General features: G+C 39.4%; 2 protein-coding genes across 2 annotated transcripts; one reads left to right on the forward strand and one right to left on the reverse strand.

The window, feature by feature from the left end:
* Positions 1-6,152: 6,152 nt before the first annotated feature.
* On the forward strand, positions 6,153-7,332 carry LOC131010707 (zinc finger protein ZAT10-like). Its single transcript, XM_057938372.1, has one exon. The coding sequence runs from the start codon at positions 6,406-6,408 to the stop codon at positions 7,108-7,110; it is 705 nt and encodes a 234-aa protein (XP_057794355.1). The 5' UTR covers positions 6,153-6,405; the 3' UTR covers positions 7,111-7,332.
* Positions 7,333-9,613: 2,281 nt separating this feature from the next.
* On the reverse strand, positions 9,614-14,626 carry LOC131010683 (QWRF motif-containing protein 2-like). Its single transcript, XM_057938341.1, has 6 exons — positions 12,918-14,626; positions 11,452-11,571; positions 11,154-11,270; positions 10,955-11,044; positions 9,945-10,055; positions 9,614-9,875 (listed from the first exon to the last, which is right to left on the reverse strand). The coding sequence occupies exons 1-6, from the start codon at positions 14,256-14,258 to the stop codon at positions 9,807-9,809; spliced, it is 1,848 nt and encodes a 615-aa protein (XP_057794324.1). The 5' UTR covers positions 14,259-14,626; the 3' UTR covers positions 9,614-9,806.
* Positions 14,627-15,098: the final 472 nt, after the last annotated feature.

Genomic DNA, 15,098 nt, shown 5'->3' on the forward strand with positions numbered 1-15,098 from the left:
AGCCACGGTGGTGGCAGATATTTTCTAATGTTTTTTCGCTGTTACTATTCACGTGAATAGTGAATTTCGTGAATAGTGAAATTTGTCGGCGGTTCCGGTTTGTCGACAAAAGGTGTTCTAAACACGGTGGTTAGCTGAAAAATCAGAAACGATCCAAGGAGTCCAGATCGAGTGGGAGCAATGTCGACAGACGATAAAATTTCCAAAATTGATAAATTCAACGGTGTGAATTTTGGATTTTTTGGAAAATGCAAATGGAGGATTACTTGTACCAGAAGGACCTGCATAAGCCCTTGAAGGAAAATTCAGAAGTCAAGGACATGGACGGAGCAAGTCAAGGAATGGCAGGCAGAGCTCCAGGATCCACAAGAATTCCAACAAATCAAAGTCTGTTGAATGTTGGAACTGTGGTCAGGTCGGGCACTACAGAACGCAGTGTAAAGTACCTTCAAAGGGAAACGAGAAAAAGACCGAAGCCAATGTTGTGGCTGAAGAAGAAGGCGATGCCTTGATATGTTCCATGGAAAAAAGGGCCGAGTATTGGGTCATAGACTCTGGAGCATCTTTCCATGCCTCCTCGAATCGAAATTCCTTCATAAATTACATGTCGGGAAATTTCGGAGAAGTATGTCTCGGAGATGATCATCCATGCAGCGTGGTGGGCATAGGAGAAGTACAGATCAAACTCAATGAATCTGTATGGAGATTGAAGGACGTGAGATATATTCCAAAGTTGAGGAATAACTTGATCTCCGTCAAGCAATTGTCAAGAGAAGGATGTGATACACACTTCTCAAGTGATTATTGGAAAATCACTAAGGGGCGCAATGATTCTTGCATGTGGCAAGGATACTGGCAGCCTATACACAGCGATGAATGCGTGTGTGACGATTGCAATTGCTGATAGCAAGAAGAATGCAAATTTGTGGCACCAAAGACTTGGGCACATGAGCCAGAAAGGGCTCAAGTATATGCATTCGAAAGGGAAACTACCAGAAGAGGGTGAGTTTCAACACAAGTGGTAGAACTCTGAAGCAAGTAAAGCTTGAGTTAGTCCACACAGATGTTTGGGGTCCAGCAAGAGTTTCATCCATTGGCGGAAAGTCTTACCTTTGTGACTTTCACCACTCGAGGAAGGTGTGGGTTTACTTCTTGAGACACAAGTCAGAGGTGTTTGAGGCGTTCAAGAAGTGGAAGGCCATGGTGGAGAATGAAACTGGCTTACGGATAAAGAGATCCGATAATGGCGGAGAATACGAAGATATGGCGTTCAAGAAACTTTGTTACCAGAATGGCATCAAGTTGGAAATGCCAGGGACCCACAACAAAATAGAGTCGCAGAACGCATGAACCGGACGTTGACAGAAAGAGCTAGGAGCATGAGGATACATGCAGGACTGCCAACATAATTTTGGGCAGAAGCTGTCAACACAACGGCATATCTCGTTAACCATGGGACATCTGTACCATTGGAGTACAGAATACCGGATGAAGTTTTGAGTGGCAAAGAAATTAAACTTTCTCACTTAAAAGTATTTGGCTGTGTCGTGTATGTACACATTAGTGATATTGCCAGGAGTAAGCTCGACTCCAAATCACTAAAATGTATTTTCATTGGATAATGGTGAAAATGAGTTCGGGTACCATTTTTTGAGACAAAAACAGGAAGGTCATCCGAAGCAGGGACGTAATATTCAATGAAAATGTGCTGTAAAAGGACAGGAATGCAGTGCAGTTCACCGACACAACAACGGATGATCCAACATATGTTGATCCAGATGATACTGCAGAGTGCAGTACATCGAAGCAAACAGATGAAAGTTTGCAGACGGAGGAGCCCAACTCTGAGGCTGATCCACCACAGTCTCCAGTTCCAGCTCTAACTCATATTCCTAGGAGGTCATCTCGACCTCAGGTTCCTTGTATCGAAAGTCTTCCTGATAGTGTGGTCAGGTAGCGAGTTCCGTTGAGTGGTAACGGCGGTGCAAGATATACGGAGGTGTACCCCCAGTGAACTCACGATTGAATCCGGTGGTTCCTTGTATCGAAAGTCTTCCTGATAGTGTGGTCAGGCAGCGAGTCCCGTTGAGTGGTAACGGCGGTGCAAGATGTACGGATTGTCGTTCGAGGGAGGACATGATGTGGTCCTTGGTTTGAGGGGAGGATTTAGGAGAAGCAAAGCGAATTCTCGGGATGAGAATTTACAGAGACAAGCAAAAAGGTGTTTTGCAGTTGTCTCAGGCCAAATACGTTGATCGAATCTTGCAAAGATTCAACATGAGCAGTGCTAAGTCGGTTAGCTCAGCGTTAGCTAACCATTTCCGCCTATGCAAAGAGCACTCTCAAAAGACAAAGGAGGAAAGAGACTTCATGGCTAAAATTCCTTACGCCTCAGCCGTTGGAAGTCTGATGTATGCCATGGTCTGTACTAGACCAGATATCGCTCATGCAGTGGGAGTTGTGAGCAGAATTATGGCAAATCCTCGAAAGCAGCATTGGGAAGCAGTAAAGTGGATATTGAGATATCTACGTGGATCTACTGATAGATGCTTGTGCTTTCGACGAGGTAATGTAGCACTACAAGGTTTTGTAGATGCAGATTTTGCCGGTGCGGTAAATCGCAGGAGAAGCACTACCGGTTATGTCTTTACAGTTAAAGACAGAAAGGCTGCTGCGTTGATTGAGGTGTGAAGACAGATTGAAATCAGTCTTCAAGTGGGAGATTGTTAGTAAAAAAGCAACAAACAACAATTGTCAAAAGTTGCAGTCAAAAAGTTGCAGCTGCAAATTCAAATTTGGCAGCCACCTACTACCACCATTCTGCCTATAAATAGAGCATCGCATAGCAGCCTGTAAATTACCCCAGAACCAACACCACCAAGCAAAGTGTTATTTGCTAGAGAGAGAGAAAAATCTTGTGAGAGAAAACTTCAGTGTGAAAGTTATACACAAGTGATAAAAGTGAGTTGAGAGATAGCCTCTGCATAGGCAGATACAAAATACAGTGTGGTATTTTTTGTTGTACTCCTCCTTTTGAGATTCTCTAATATATTGGTGTGGGTCCGTGGACGTAGGCAATTTGGCCGAACCACGTTAAAAATATCGGTGTCATTTTTCTTCTCGTTTTATATTGGTCGATATCCAAAATATTGCGTCGCACTAGATCCCGGGCGAAATTATTGGCGTCGATAGTGGGATCATTGAACTTCCTTTCATACGATCGGATGAACAGTTGCAGGTTAACCACCAAAAAGAACCCTACAAATTTACTACACACCAAACCAAAGCAGAAAAAAAAAATTTCTGCAATCTAGAGAGAGAGAGAGGAGCAGGTGAAGGGTTGGGAGAGAAGGTGAATAGTAAAGTTACTGTTCAAGGTGACGTGGCAGTTACTTTTCAAGGTGACGTGGCAGTTACTGTTCAAGTTACTGTGACGTGGCAGTTACTGTTCAAATTACTGTTCAGCACTGTATATTTTTTCCTCCCCTACAAATTTGCTCAACATCAAATCAAACCATGTCAGAACAAGAAACTTCAGACACAGAAAAAACTAGCCACACCCCACCAAATTTCCCGATGGAATTTGCTGCACAATTTGCAGAATTCCTCAAACAAATCCTCAAATCCTCTGAATCGCCGACCGTAGGAATCGGGTCCGGACTCGCCGCGGTCAACCACAGCCGACCACCACCGCTCTCCAATCGACCACAGCAAGGAAATCAAACCTGGAACAACAGGAAAGGGGAAATCGACAAGAGCAAACTCGTTTGCACACACTGTGGAGGTAAAAAACATACCAAGGAGGGATGTTTCTTACTCATCGGATTTCCCGAATGGTGGGACGAAATGAAGAAATCAAGAGCTGCGTCCAAAAATCGGAATCAACCGTGGAGCCCGAATGGACAAGCGACGGTGGCGGTCAGCGGCACAAGACCGACGTCAATCGTGTCTGCTGCAACGACTGGCGGGGCGTGGTCAGGCGGTGATACACGAGCCGCCAACGCCGGAACTTCGGCAGGCAACGTCAGACCACCACCGCCACAGACGCGCATTAACGAGGAGAGAGGAGGTGCCCTGGCGGCTAGGGTTCACGAAGGGGAAGGTAATGAGGGGTTATACCTTTTAAACCCCTCACTCATTCACAGCTCTTATTTTGTTCAGACCTTAGCAGTATCCTCCTCTAATTCTGGAACACCAGATAAAGACTACCATTGGATTTTTGATTGTGGAGCCACAGATACTATGTCCTTTGATGCCTCGGATTTTATGGAAATTTTTCCTACCCAGAAAAAATATGTTAAAACTGCTAGTGGAAATTTAGCATATGTAGAAGGAGCTGGAACTATTAAATTATCCTCTGAATTATGTCTTCCAAACTGCTTATATATCCCGTCTTTATCCCACAAATTGGTGTTTGTTAGCCAAGTAACGAGAGAATTACACTGTAACTTACTAATGCAGCCTGGCTTCTGCATTTTACAGGATACGAGGACGGGGAAGATAGTTGGGCGTGGCACTGAATATCGAGGACTCTACTATGTGGATAGGATGGCTCAACAGGGTGCTGCGATGCTAACTCAAGGACTGGCAGAGGAACAGACTTGGCTTTGGCATAGGCGGTTAGGACACCCATCCATAGGATATTTAAGGTTAATTTATCCAAACCTTATTACTTCACACCCTTTGAACTGTGAGACATGTTTTCTGGCTAAGAGCCATCGTCACAGTTTTAAACTTAATAATACTCGTGTGAAGTCAGTTTTCTCTTTACTTCGCTCTGATACCATCTTAAATATGGTAATCGAGAGAAGCTAGGTTGAGAAAGAACAACATGATAGAGAATGTAGAGAGAATTGGTAATGTCTCTGATATATTTCTTTAGATTACAATGCACCCTTTTATAGTGTAAGGGTGAATCAAATGTCAAACTACAATCTCTTAAAATCAAATACAATCTCTTAAAATCAAAAGCTAAAGATTTTATCGTTGAATTATTATTCATGATCTTTGAATAATAATCTTTGACTTATGCAGATGGTTATTTTCAACACTATTCATCCACTCATTCTATAAATACGAGACCATCCTCAACGTAAATGGTTATCATAATTGTTGTGCACAAAAACTCTCAAACTTACAAAAGCTCAAATGCTCAATATTCAAAGGCATCAAGTAACCAACGAAAAATACAGTGGCCAAGCATATCTCTTCGAACTATCACTTATTCAAGAAAAATATGAAAAATACACGGCTATTAGAAAGTGCACGAATGCATTCCCCTTGCCTTTTCAGAGTATATATTTCCCAACATGTCAAAATCGTGAAAAACAAGTTTTTTTACGAAACGTTAACTCAAAAATAGATCCATTGCACTTTCAAAGCCAAAGGTTAGATACATTGTATTTCTATTAGCTAAACAGCCTAATGTTTAAAGACTGTGACAATTATGACGACATTTTGCAATTTGATCACATTCACATGTTGGATACTTTATCAAATCCATTATTAATGTCGTATAATTTTTTTAATATAATATTAACTGGATGATGATTCCATCGCCACGTTAGATTTTGACTTCATTACTTTTACAGAGTTATTCAGAAATAGTAGTAATTGTTTATAAAACATTGATTATTTATTTATTTATTGGTGATATAATGATAAATTTAGAACTGTAAAATTAAAGAACGCATACTTTTCGGCACCATACATTTACCAAATTTGATTGAAGTAAGAGCGCGTAGGAGTTTTGACTTGGACCAACTCAACCTACGACTTCACACTCAGTCATAAGTTGCCCAAATTGTCCACCGCCTTCCCACTTTCTCTCACACACTATTTCTTCCATCGTCACTCCACTCCCTCACACTAATAATCCACAATTTCATAAGTATATATTTTGAGTCGAATTTTATGTTTTACTATCTAAATATTGATAAAATTATCAATATACAATCGGATTCACGTTATATTTAGATAGATAAATATTCAACATATATTTAAATAAATAAAATTATGAATATACAATCTTTATATGAGAATATACACTCAGATTTCAACATATGATTTTGACGTAAAAAATACGAGTATAAATTACTAGTATATTTGTTATTTACATATAGATTTGAAATTTGAAGTGATAAGAGAAGAATCCGAGTAAAAGTCAGTAGTCAACGAAGAGGCGGAATCAAAACGTGCTCATTTATCTTTATTTACTACTATAAGCTTCTTACTTTCCCACCACTTGTCACGCAGCTTCCACCCAACCCCCACACGCACCCTTATATAAAACTTACGCCCACTCTCATTCTTTCATCATCACTCAACAATTTCTCATACTACAACTTCACATCTCTACCAAAAACAAAAACACTCTCTCTTTCCTTATACCTTGAAAGAAAAACAATGGCCCTTGAAGCTCTCAACTCTCCGACCACCCCCACGCCGCCGTCCTTCAAATTCAACACCAACTACCTTGAGCCGTGGTCCAAGGGCAAGCGATCCAAGCGCTCCCGCAGCCATGATCAGCCGCCCACGGAGGAAGAGTATCTTGCTCTCTGTCTCATCATGCTCGCTCGAGGTGGCGCCGCCACCTCCACCTCCGCGTCGCCACCGCAGCCGCAGCCGCAATCCCGCCTTCCGACGGAATCTTCTAAGCTGGTTTACAAGTGCTCGGTTTGTAGCAAAGCGTTTGGATCCTACCAAGCCTTGGGCGGCCACAAGGCCAGCCACCGCAAGCTCAACTCCGGCACCGGCGGAGACGAGCACTCCACCACCTCCGCCTCCGTGCTGACCTCGACGACGACCTCCGGCAGCGGGAGAGTCCACGAGTGCTCCATCTGCCACAAGTGCTTCCCCACCGGCCAAGCCTTGGGAGGACACAAGCGCTGCCACTACGAAGGCGGAGCTCCCAGCGCCGTCGGCGGCGCCGCTGCCACCTCTTCGGAGGGCGTGGGGTCCACTGTTAGCCACCGGGACTTCGACCTGAACCTGCCGGCGTTCCCTGAGTTCTGGCAGAGATTCGGCGGCGCCGGCGAAGACGAAGTCGAAAGCCCCCACCCGGCGAAGAAGGCGCGGCTTTCGCCGCCGGCAAAGTTGGAATTTGTTTGAATAATTAGGAGATTGAAATTATTAGGAAGTTGATAATTGATTATTTATTTATTTATTTATTTTTAATAGTAGTATTAGTTTTCATTGGTGGTGGAATTTTGTTTGTAAATATAAGTGGGAAAACAGTGGTAGTCATTATTTATTGATTCGTTAATTTATTTGTGAGACAACATATTGTTTTCACATTGAGCAATATAATGACAGGTTGTGATATTGTTGAAAGTTTCCAAGTTGGATTGCAAATTGCCAGAAATGTTTGTTGAGGTTCCATAACGCGTTCGTTGAATGCAATTCTAATTTTTTTTATGACGTCATATTAATATAAAGTGAAATTTTATAGCATGATCATATCAAGGTACATATGAATAATTGTCCAAATTGAGTAACGTCACTTTGACTCCAGTCTTAAATCTTAATACTGATTAACACCTCAATTAATTTGACACTTACAAGAATTCATGTTAACTTTTTATTTGAATAATAGTAGTGGTAAATTTGTGTTCATAATTGACCAATTTTAACTTGTCCACAATCTCCAATTTATTGGGCCAAATCCAAGAACAAGATTATTAATTTCACCCTACTCTATGCTATATTGTTTTATTTCAACATTTTGTCGAAATATAAAAATTTATACCAATTATGAAATTACACATAATCTACAATAGAAAAACTGAAAAACTCGTACAATAATTTTTGTTTAGGCCATAATAAAGTGGCTTAACTGGTTTTTATTCCTTTTGCGACTAACTCAAATTTAAAATATTACGAACTGACTTTCATTATCTATTAGTTGGCCTAAACAAAAATGATTTAATTTATACTGATGAAACATTTTTTTTTATAAATTATATAAATAAATAAAAAAATTTAAAAACTGCGCGTCGGACCTCATGTTTAAGGCATTAACCTCCTACTACTACGTCAACACACAATGAAACATTTGTTGTGTCTTTCTTGGGTTAAAAGGTTATTAGCTCGACCGACAGGTGGCTCTTATTTCTTAATTTAATCACCAAATTAATAATCGTCTGATTAATTTTGATATATATATATGCTAAAATGTATGAATTCTATGTAGAACACGTATGAATTAGATGTGTAACTGTATGAATTGCGAAATTCATACGTGTTCTACATAGAATTCAGTCGAACTCATGACCTTTCGCAATTCATACAGTTACACAGCTAATTCATACGTGTTCTACATAGAATTCAGCCGTTTTTAGTTTTTACAAAAAGATGTGTTTTTAGTTATTCTTCATTTGCATATATATATATATAGGGTAGGGTTAATATAAAAATCCCTTTTAAGATGAAAACTAGGAACCAATTTAAAGCCATTGATTTAAATAAAATAGAGGGCTGGGATTAAACTACAGATGCACAATTTCGATTGCATAGATGCACAGTTTCAATTGCATAGATGCACAATTTCGATTTGCTTGAGTATTTTGCATTGTTGGTTTCAATTGCATAAATTGCATATTTTTTAAGTGCACAGTAAAATATAATAGATTCACAGTTTCTTTTGTTGACTAAATCCTAACCATTAGATCTAATATTTAAAAGAATTATAAAAACGACCATAGTTGTCTCTCAAGAGGTGACTTTTTGAGTTTGGACATAAGTAATTCATCATATGATAATTGGAATTAATTCTCTTTACTCTTTGTGTTTCATAATTAAAATAACATAGTGCCGTATAAGTTGTTCAATTTGTATTACAAAATATTTCAATCATCTTTCTGCTGCATGATAAAACATTTTAGCCTAAAGAATATATATAAATAATACTCGTCGCTACACGTTCTGCACGTTTTATACATCAGACTCTTCCCCCATTCAATTTACAACTATCATCTATTGCTTGGTTGCACTTTTTTTGTACTGTAGTGTGAAGAGAAAGAGAGAGATGTATTGATCGTGTTTTAATTAACTACCTATAAAAAAACATTTTAAACATATTTTTCTGGCCTTAAGTTTTTTTGTTTTTTTTTTCTTTCTTTAGAGTATATATTTTTTTTCTAGCCAGTTGGCTGCCCATCAGTTTTCGACTGATTATGTGTGGAAACACGTGGATATAGTTCTATACCAAAATATTTACTCCACCTATAATAAGTGGTGGTGTGGATGAAATGATACATATTGTAAAAAAATACTAAGACATATGTATAAAATAAAATAAAAATCATTAAATTAATTTGTTAGGTAATTATAAATAATTTGTAAAATGAATTTGTTGTATCTTGGACCACAGTTATTGTATCTTACTAATAAAGTCAAAAAAAGAATGCATTTAATGGTTATTATAAGCACGTGGATAATTAAATTAAACAAAGCACGTGGCAGTTTCTTGCTACGTGTTTGTCGATACAAACGATGAAGTGCCTCAGGGTTTATTTTTTGTTCACAGCCATGATTTCCTATTTCTTATACTAATGGCAATAGGGTACGTTTACTAGGAGTTACTAATAAAGAAAGAAACAAAAGTGTTGAAGCATTTAGTGAAACATGCATATTCACATATATATATATATATTTGATGGGGGAATGAAGAGGAGTAAGTTTTACAAGCAACCGAAATTAGGAACTCCTATCATCTTTTGGCTTCAAATAATGAGACATATATGGAAAGATACTATTCGACCTACCATCTTCCTGTTGAATGTTAGCCGTAAATGGAGATGAGAATGTTAGCTAGGCTTTCTTTCTTCTGAGCTATGAAGCTGCAATACTTGGATTTTTAAGCTCCAATTTATGACCTGCCATCACACCTCACCTCATGTTAGGGATTTTGATGTTTAGGAGAAAGAAGCAACAAGCATTCTCACCTGTAAGGGTACGAATGTTGTTGAGAACAAATCTCTGCATTGCTCTACCAAACCATGCTCTCTTGCGCTTAACTTGGAAAGCTCCGTTGTCACTGAGTTCATCCGCTCCACCTGTTGATGCACCAATTCAAACACATTAGAATGAAGATGAACGAACGACTTCTTCTTAGTTAAACACTTTGCTAACAGGATTGCCTTCCGCGATACTACTTATCTCTAAGTCACAGCGCAAGTGAGTTTTTATATCCATAATAACTTCTCAACCTTGCTTTTCCATTTTCAAATAACTATGCCTAATTTGCCGGGTGTAGTTTTGTACTGTGACGACCAACAGGAGACATATAGATGGGGAGGGAGGGATAATTAGCAACCTGAAATATCAACTTATGATGAGTTTGCAAAACACAACCATCACTCTTTGACATTATCTTTGAGGAGTCGGGAGATGGACTTCAATGTGTTTACACACTAGACTCAAATATAGCAGTTTTCTTGCAGTTCATCACTCTTGGATTTTTTTTTTAGGTTCAACCCATCTTCAAATATTTCTTCAATTATTATTATTATTATTATTATTATTATTATTATTATTATTATTATTATTATTATCACTGCTTTGACAACAGATGGAGTTTCTTATTGCACGAGCAAAGCACAAAGTAATAAATATTAAAGTTTTCTCCTTTCGGTTCAAGTGGTAGAGTATTTAAATCACAACATTAAAAGCTTGTGATGTTATGAACCAAATGAAGAAGTGAGTTATTAAGTAGGTAGCAGATTATGCCCAAGCACCAGTAGTCATTATAGCAACAGTTATTACTCATTTGGGAATGGGTAATTATACACACCTTATAGCAGGCATAGTAGATGAAGTCATAATGCAAAGTAGCAGATTTAGTAACTACCATGAATTTTGTTGATTCATCAAAATTCAGATGAGTAGGTAAAAATATAACACTACCCTCAATCACCTCCAAATTTAGATAAGTAATTGAGTAAAGATTCAATACCTTCAATTGCAAAGAGTATATTGAAGATTCCATTGCTTGCATTACGTCGACAGCTGAATATATTGCTTCTTGAACCTTATGAACATCAGCCTGAAAATGTTGAAAAAATAACGGAGAAACATTGTCCTTCAGGTAAGTGTTGAATAATCCAAGTAGGAAGCAATGAATGCTGTATCCGTTGGGAGAAAAGCTATCATACCCTCGCACCGTCAACAATAGGAAGACGGACAGTGCTAGCCTCTAATGCTTTTATAGCACCAGAAACTGAATTCCAGTAATCTCTATCTAGCAGACCCCACCTCTCCAAATGTGGCTCCTGCATCCAAAGAGAAGCCATTTTAAACACTTTGACAAGTAACAAATTAAATATTTTCAATAAAGTTCAATTAAGTTTCCATAAAAGAAAACGAAAGAATCTACAAACAGATATATCTACTGAAATTGAATCCAACAGTATTTAGAGGTTAGTTGGAGGGGGGAGCAGGGAAAAGTCTTACTTGTTCCTTTAATATAGAATAAAGCTTCAGATTGAGCCTCAATGCTTGCAGTTCAATCCTCTTGGACCTAACAGAGTGCCGCAATTTTGAAGTGTTCACCCATGCATTGTAGAGGTTTCTCTGATGATGTGAAAAGGAACAGAAAGAAAGGTATGAGAATAGATCCCTCAAATGCACACTAAAGAAATGGAAATAAGAACCAATTAAAGTACTAGATGGTTAGTCTAATATCAATTCGACATTGGGACATCAATCAATAATCACAGAAAAGCTGATACACTTAAAACACGACAAGCCATAAGAAAAAATATATCGAACTTCTAAGATACAAAAAACTAGTACTAATCAGTACATATTTCACCCTCAGCAAATCCTATTGGATTCCAATCAAAACTCCTAACTAGAAAGCAGATTATAACCTTTTGGTTTTTGGTTTCAGCAAAAAATAAAGTCAAATTAAAATGCCAAAAGGTTTTCATTTAGAACTCGAAGAATCCATTTGAACGTGATGGATACATTAGCAGGGCGAAAATACTTCAGAATATTTCAGACTCAAGCGACAAAAAGTATTCATTTCAGCAACTCCTTGGAAACAAACACATTTGTTAACCCCTGTATCTCTCGTAAACGCTATTCTATACATATATGGTTATTTGCAGATTAGATATGCTTTACAAACTGAACTCTAATTGTATCTAGTTTCACACTAGAGTATCCGTATTTGCATTAGAAGCAACATGACTGTTTCCAGTTCTCTAATCAAAGCCTCTAATCCCCCCTCCTTTTCCCACTGGAAACTAGTCAAAGAGAAAATTCTGGCTACACTTCCCCACTGGAAACTAGTTACTAGTTAATACTTATACCTGCTTTGACTTAGAAAAACTTATATCGAGATCATTGACCTAATGAACTCGAGCAACCAAACTGAATAGAGATAATAGATAAGTTGATGGTGTAGCTGTAACTTTCCCCACACAATTACCAAAATAGTTTGAACAAGAAACAGCAAGCTGAATCAATCGACTAGAACTGTTAATTATGATGTAGAGCAAAGCATTTTCGAAAATCATTATTTGCCAATAAACTAACTTCTAATAGTTTGTTGAACTTACTTTAATAATAGAGGACTAAGACCTACCTTAAAATCTCAAAGACTAAGTCTTCTCCTGCTCAGGTTAGGCCTAGGACGCCAGAACAAAGTCCAACTTCAATAGCATCTAACTTGTCACTATCTTTAAAATCGAGTTCCTTCTTTAACTAACTCGCAAATTATGCTTACTTTCACAATATAACTCTTAATTCTGATGATAATTTGCAACATCAGTCCAACTGCACTTAACCTCAGACGTGGTATCAAGCAAACCATGTGATATTACTTGACCATAAAACAATTGAAAATGAAATGTAAATTGATTCAACTTCTACTTATTTTAAAAGCCTTAAAAGTGTTGGGGGCAAGTTAGTACCTCCGCTGCATGTTTTTGCACCAAAAGGGTATCCTCTACCTTTGCATTAGTTAATCGCCACTGCAACAGCCGGTTATACAGCATCCTCAAGTCATGCGCATCAGCTATTCGACTTTCTCCCAACTTTCCTCTCCTCAATTCAATGGGAAAGCTTATCAAGGACGGCGTACTACACATGTTATTGTCATTCATCATACTCCCTATGCCATTTCTAGCTCTTATTGGACTAGCCATGCCCCTCAACAGAGCACCGCTTCCCGAAGTCATGGCCCTGCTCGGTGAAGCTGCTCTGCTACCCCCTCGAAGAGGCGAAGGACCCCTTGTCGAACAAACTTCCCGCGGTGACGATACAGGACTATCGTTTTGAAACTTCTTTGAGCTAGTTATTCTGTTCGACGCACTGTTTGATAAGGGTGAAGCAGGATCTAGTACTTTCTGAACTCGGTTGCTAGCGTCTTGCCAAAATCTTGCTGGTACAATCATCCCACGCGGCCCTCCTCTCAATTGAGTCGCATTTCCTGACGCGGTGCCTTCAGAAGAGACACTCTCAACATCCGAATTCAACGAACCTCCTAATCCCGATCGACCGTCGTCGCTAACCGCTGGATCCTCCGTTTCTCTATCCTCAAGCTTCAATTCAGAATTCACAGATTTTCTCAATCCCGAAATAGCAGGGCTGGATCGGTTCCATTTCGCTCTGTCTGTACCGTAATCCAAGCTTCGACTCAGTAAACTCGGATTCTCGCTGCGTAATCTACCAGGCCAAAGATGTTGTTGCTGCTCGATCGGCCTCGGGGTGTCTCTATCCTTCACTGTTCGATCTCTCACAGGAGTGACACCTGCTTTCCGCCTCTCCGGCGTTCCCTTCCTAGAAACCCCCGGAGTTCCCACCGCCGCCGGAGGCGGCTTCACCTTACTCACCGGCAGGGAATACGATTGCCCCTGAAACGACACTGATAAACTCCGCACCGATTTCACCAACATTTTCTCCGCATTGGTCGGCGTCGCCGTTGCGGCCAGCGGACGACGTCTCTCAGCAGAAATCGCCCGTTGTTGAGTCTTCGGAGTGGCGATGGCGGTGGCTCTGCCGCCGAGCATGGGAGACTGAGACCTCCTCGACGAAATTGACGATCCGGAGGTGACGGAGGACGACGTCGTATTGGTCGACGCCGAAGAATTGGAAGAGGAAGAGGACGTCGAGAGGGACAAGTACCGGGAGGTGACCTCGCGAGCTCTGGGGCGGCGCGTGGGCGCATTGTCGGAGTCGGACGGCAGCAACGGCGGCCGCTTCGGATTCTGCGACGGCCGCTGCTTCGGAGTGGACGCAACGGCGGTTACCATTTCACATCGTCGACTCAATTCTTGCACTTATTGAACCCTAATTTCGTGAAGAAAAAAATGATTTATCGTCGAAACCTTGCCTCTCCGATATGATTTCGTTCGCGTGTAGAGAGAGAGGGGAACTGAAATTAGGAGTGAGCTATATTGTTTAGAGAGAGAAAACCAAGTGGCCTTAATGAGTGGTTAGAGAGAGAGAGGGGGAGAAGGATCATATGACCGTTGCTAGCACGGCTAATATATACTTACGAATATTATCAATATATTTCTATACATAAATGCGGGATCGAGATTTTGGAGCATAACTGTCGTGTACTGTGTGTGCGAGAGAGAAATATTTAATTATTAAAATAATAATGAGTTTGACAAAGGAATCGCGTCAAGTTATGCAGCAAAATATGCATTTGACTTGTGCAATAAGGGGGCGGCCCCCGTCTTTGTTATTGCTGCGGAGGTGGGGAAAGAAATTATTTTCGGTAATAAATGGCTAACAAATTTAAAGTTTCTAACTAGAAACGTATAAATCTTCAAAAATATTTAAATTTTACAACACTCAGCAATAAATTGGCAAATCATTTATTATGAGGAACAGTGAGTTTGAATTGTTTAAATAGTGAAAAAAAAGCCAAATAATAAGAATTAGTGGAGGTCACCTGTCTGGAATCAGGATGCAGAACTCTTTTTTTTTCTTTCGAGTTTATTGTTTGAATTTTACCGAAATATATTAGAAGAAAAAAAATTAATTTGGTTTTAGTGTATATAAGTAAAAATCGTATAAATGTGAGATGAAACCATATATAAATACTACTATAAATGAAAGAAGTTTTTTTGTCCAAAGTGAAT

This window comes from Salvia miltiorrhiza, chromosome 2 (genome assembly GCF_028751815.1).
Source record: "Salvia miltiorrhiza cultivar Shanhuang (shh) chromosome 2, IMPLAD_Smil_shh, whole genome shotgun sequence".
NCBI lineage: Eukaryota > Viridiplantae > Streptophyta > Magnoliopsida > Lamiales > Lamiaceae > Salvia > Salvia miltiorrhiza.

What these genes read in the sequence shown, in the direction of transcription:
- LOC131010683 (XM_057938341.1), bottom strand. Translation starts at nt 14,258, where the DNA reads ATGGTAACCGCCGTTGCGTCCACTCCGAAGCAGCGGCCGTCGCAGAAT. An exon ending in TGCAAAAACATGCAGCGGAG is followed by an intron (nt 11,572 to 12,917) that starts GTACTAACTTGC and finishes TCACATCATCAG; the next exon opens with AGAAACCTCTACAATGCATG. An exon ending in CAACATTCGTACCCTTACAG is followed by an intron (nt 9,876 to 9,944) that starts GTGAGAATGCTT and finishes GTGTGATGGCAG; the next exon opens with GTCATAAATTGGAGCTTAAA.
- LOC131010707 (XM_057938372.1), top strand. Translation starts at nt 6,406, where the DNA reads ATGGCCCTTGAAGCTCTCAACTCTCCGACCACCCCCACGCCGCCGTCC.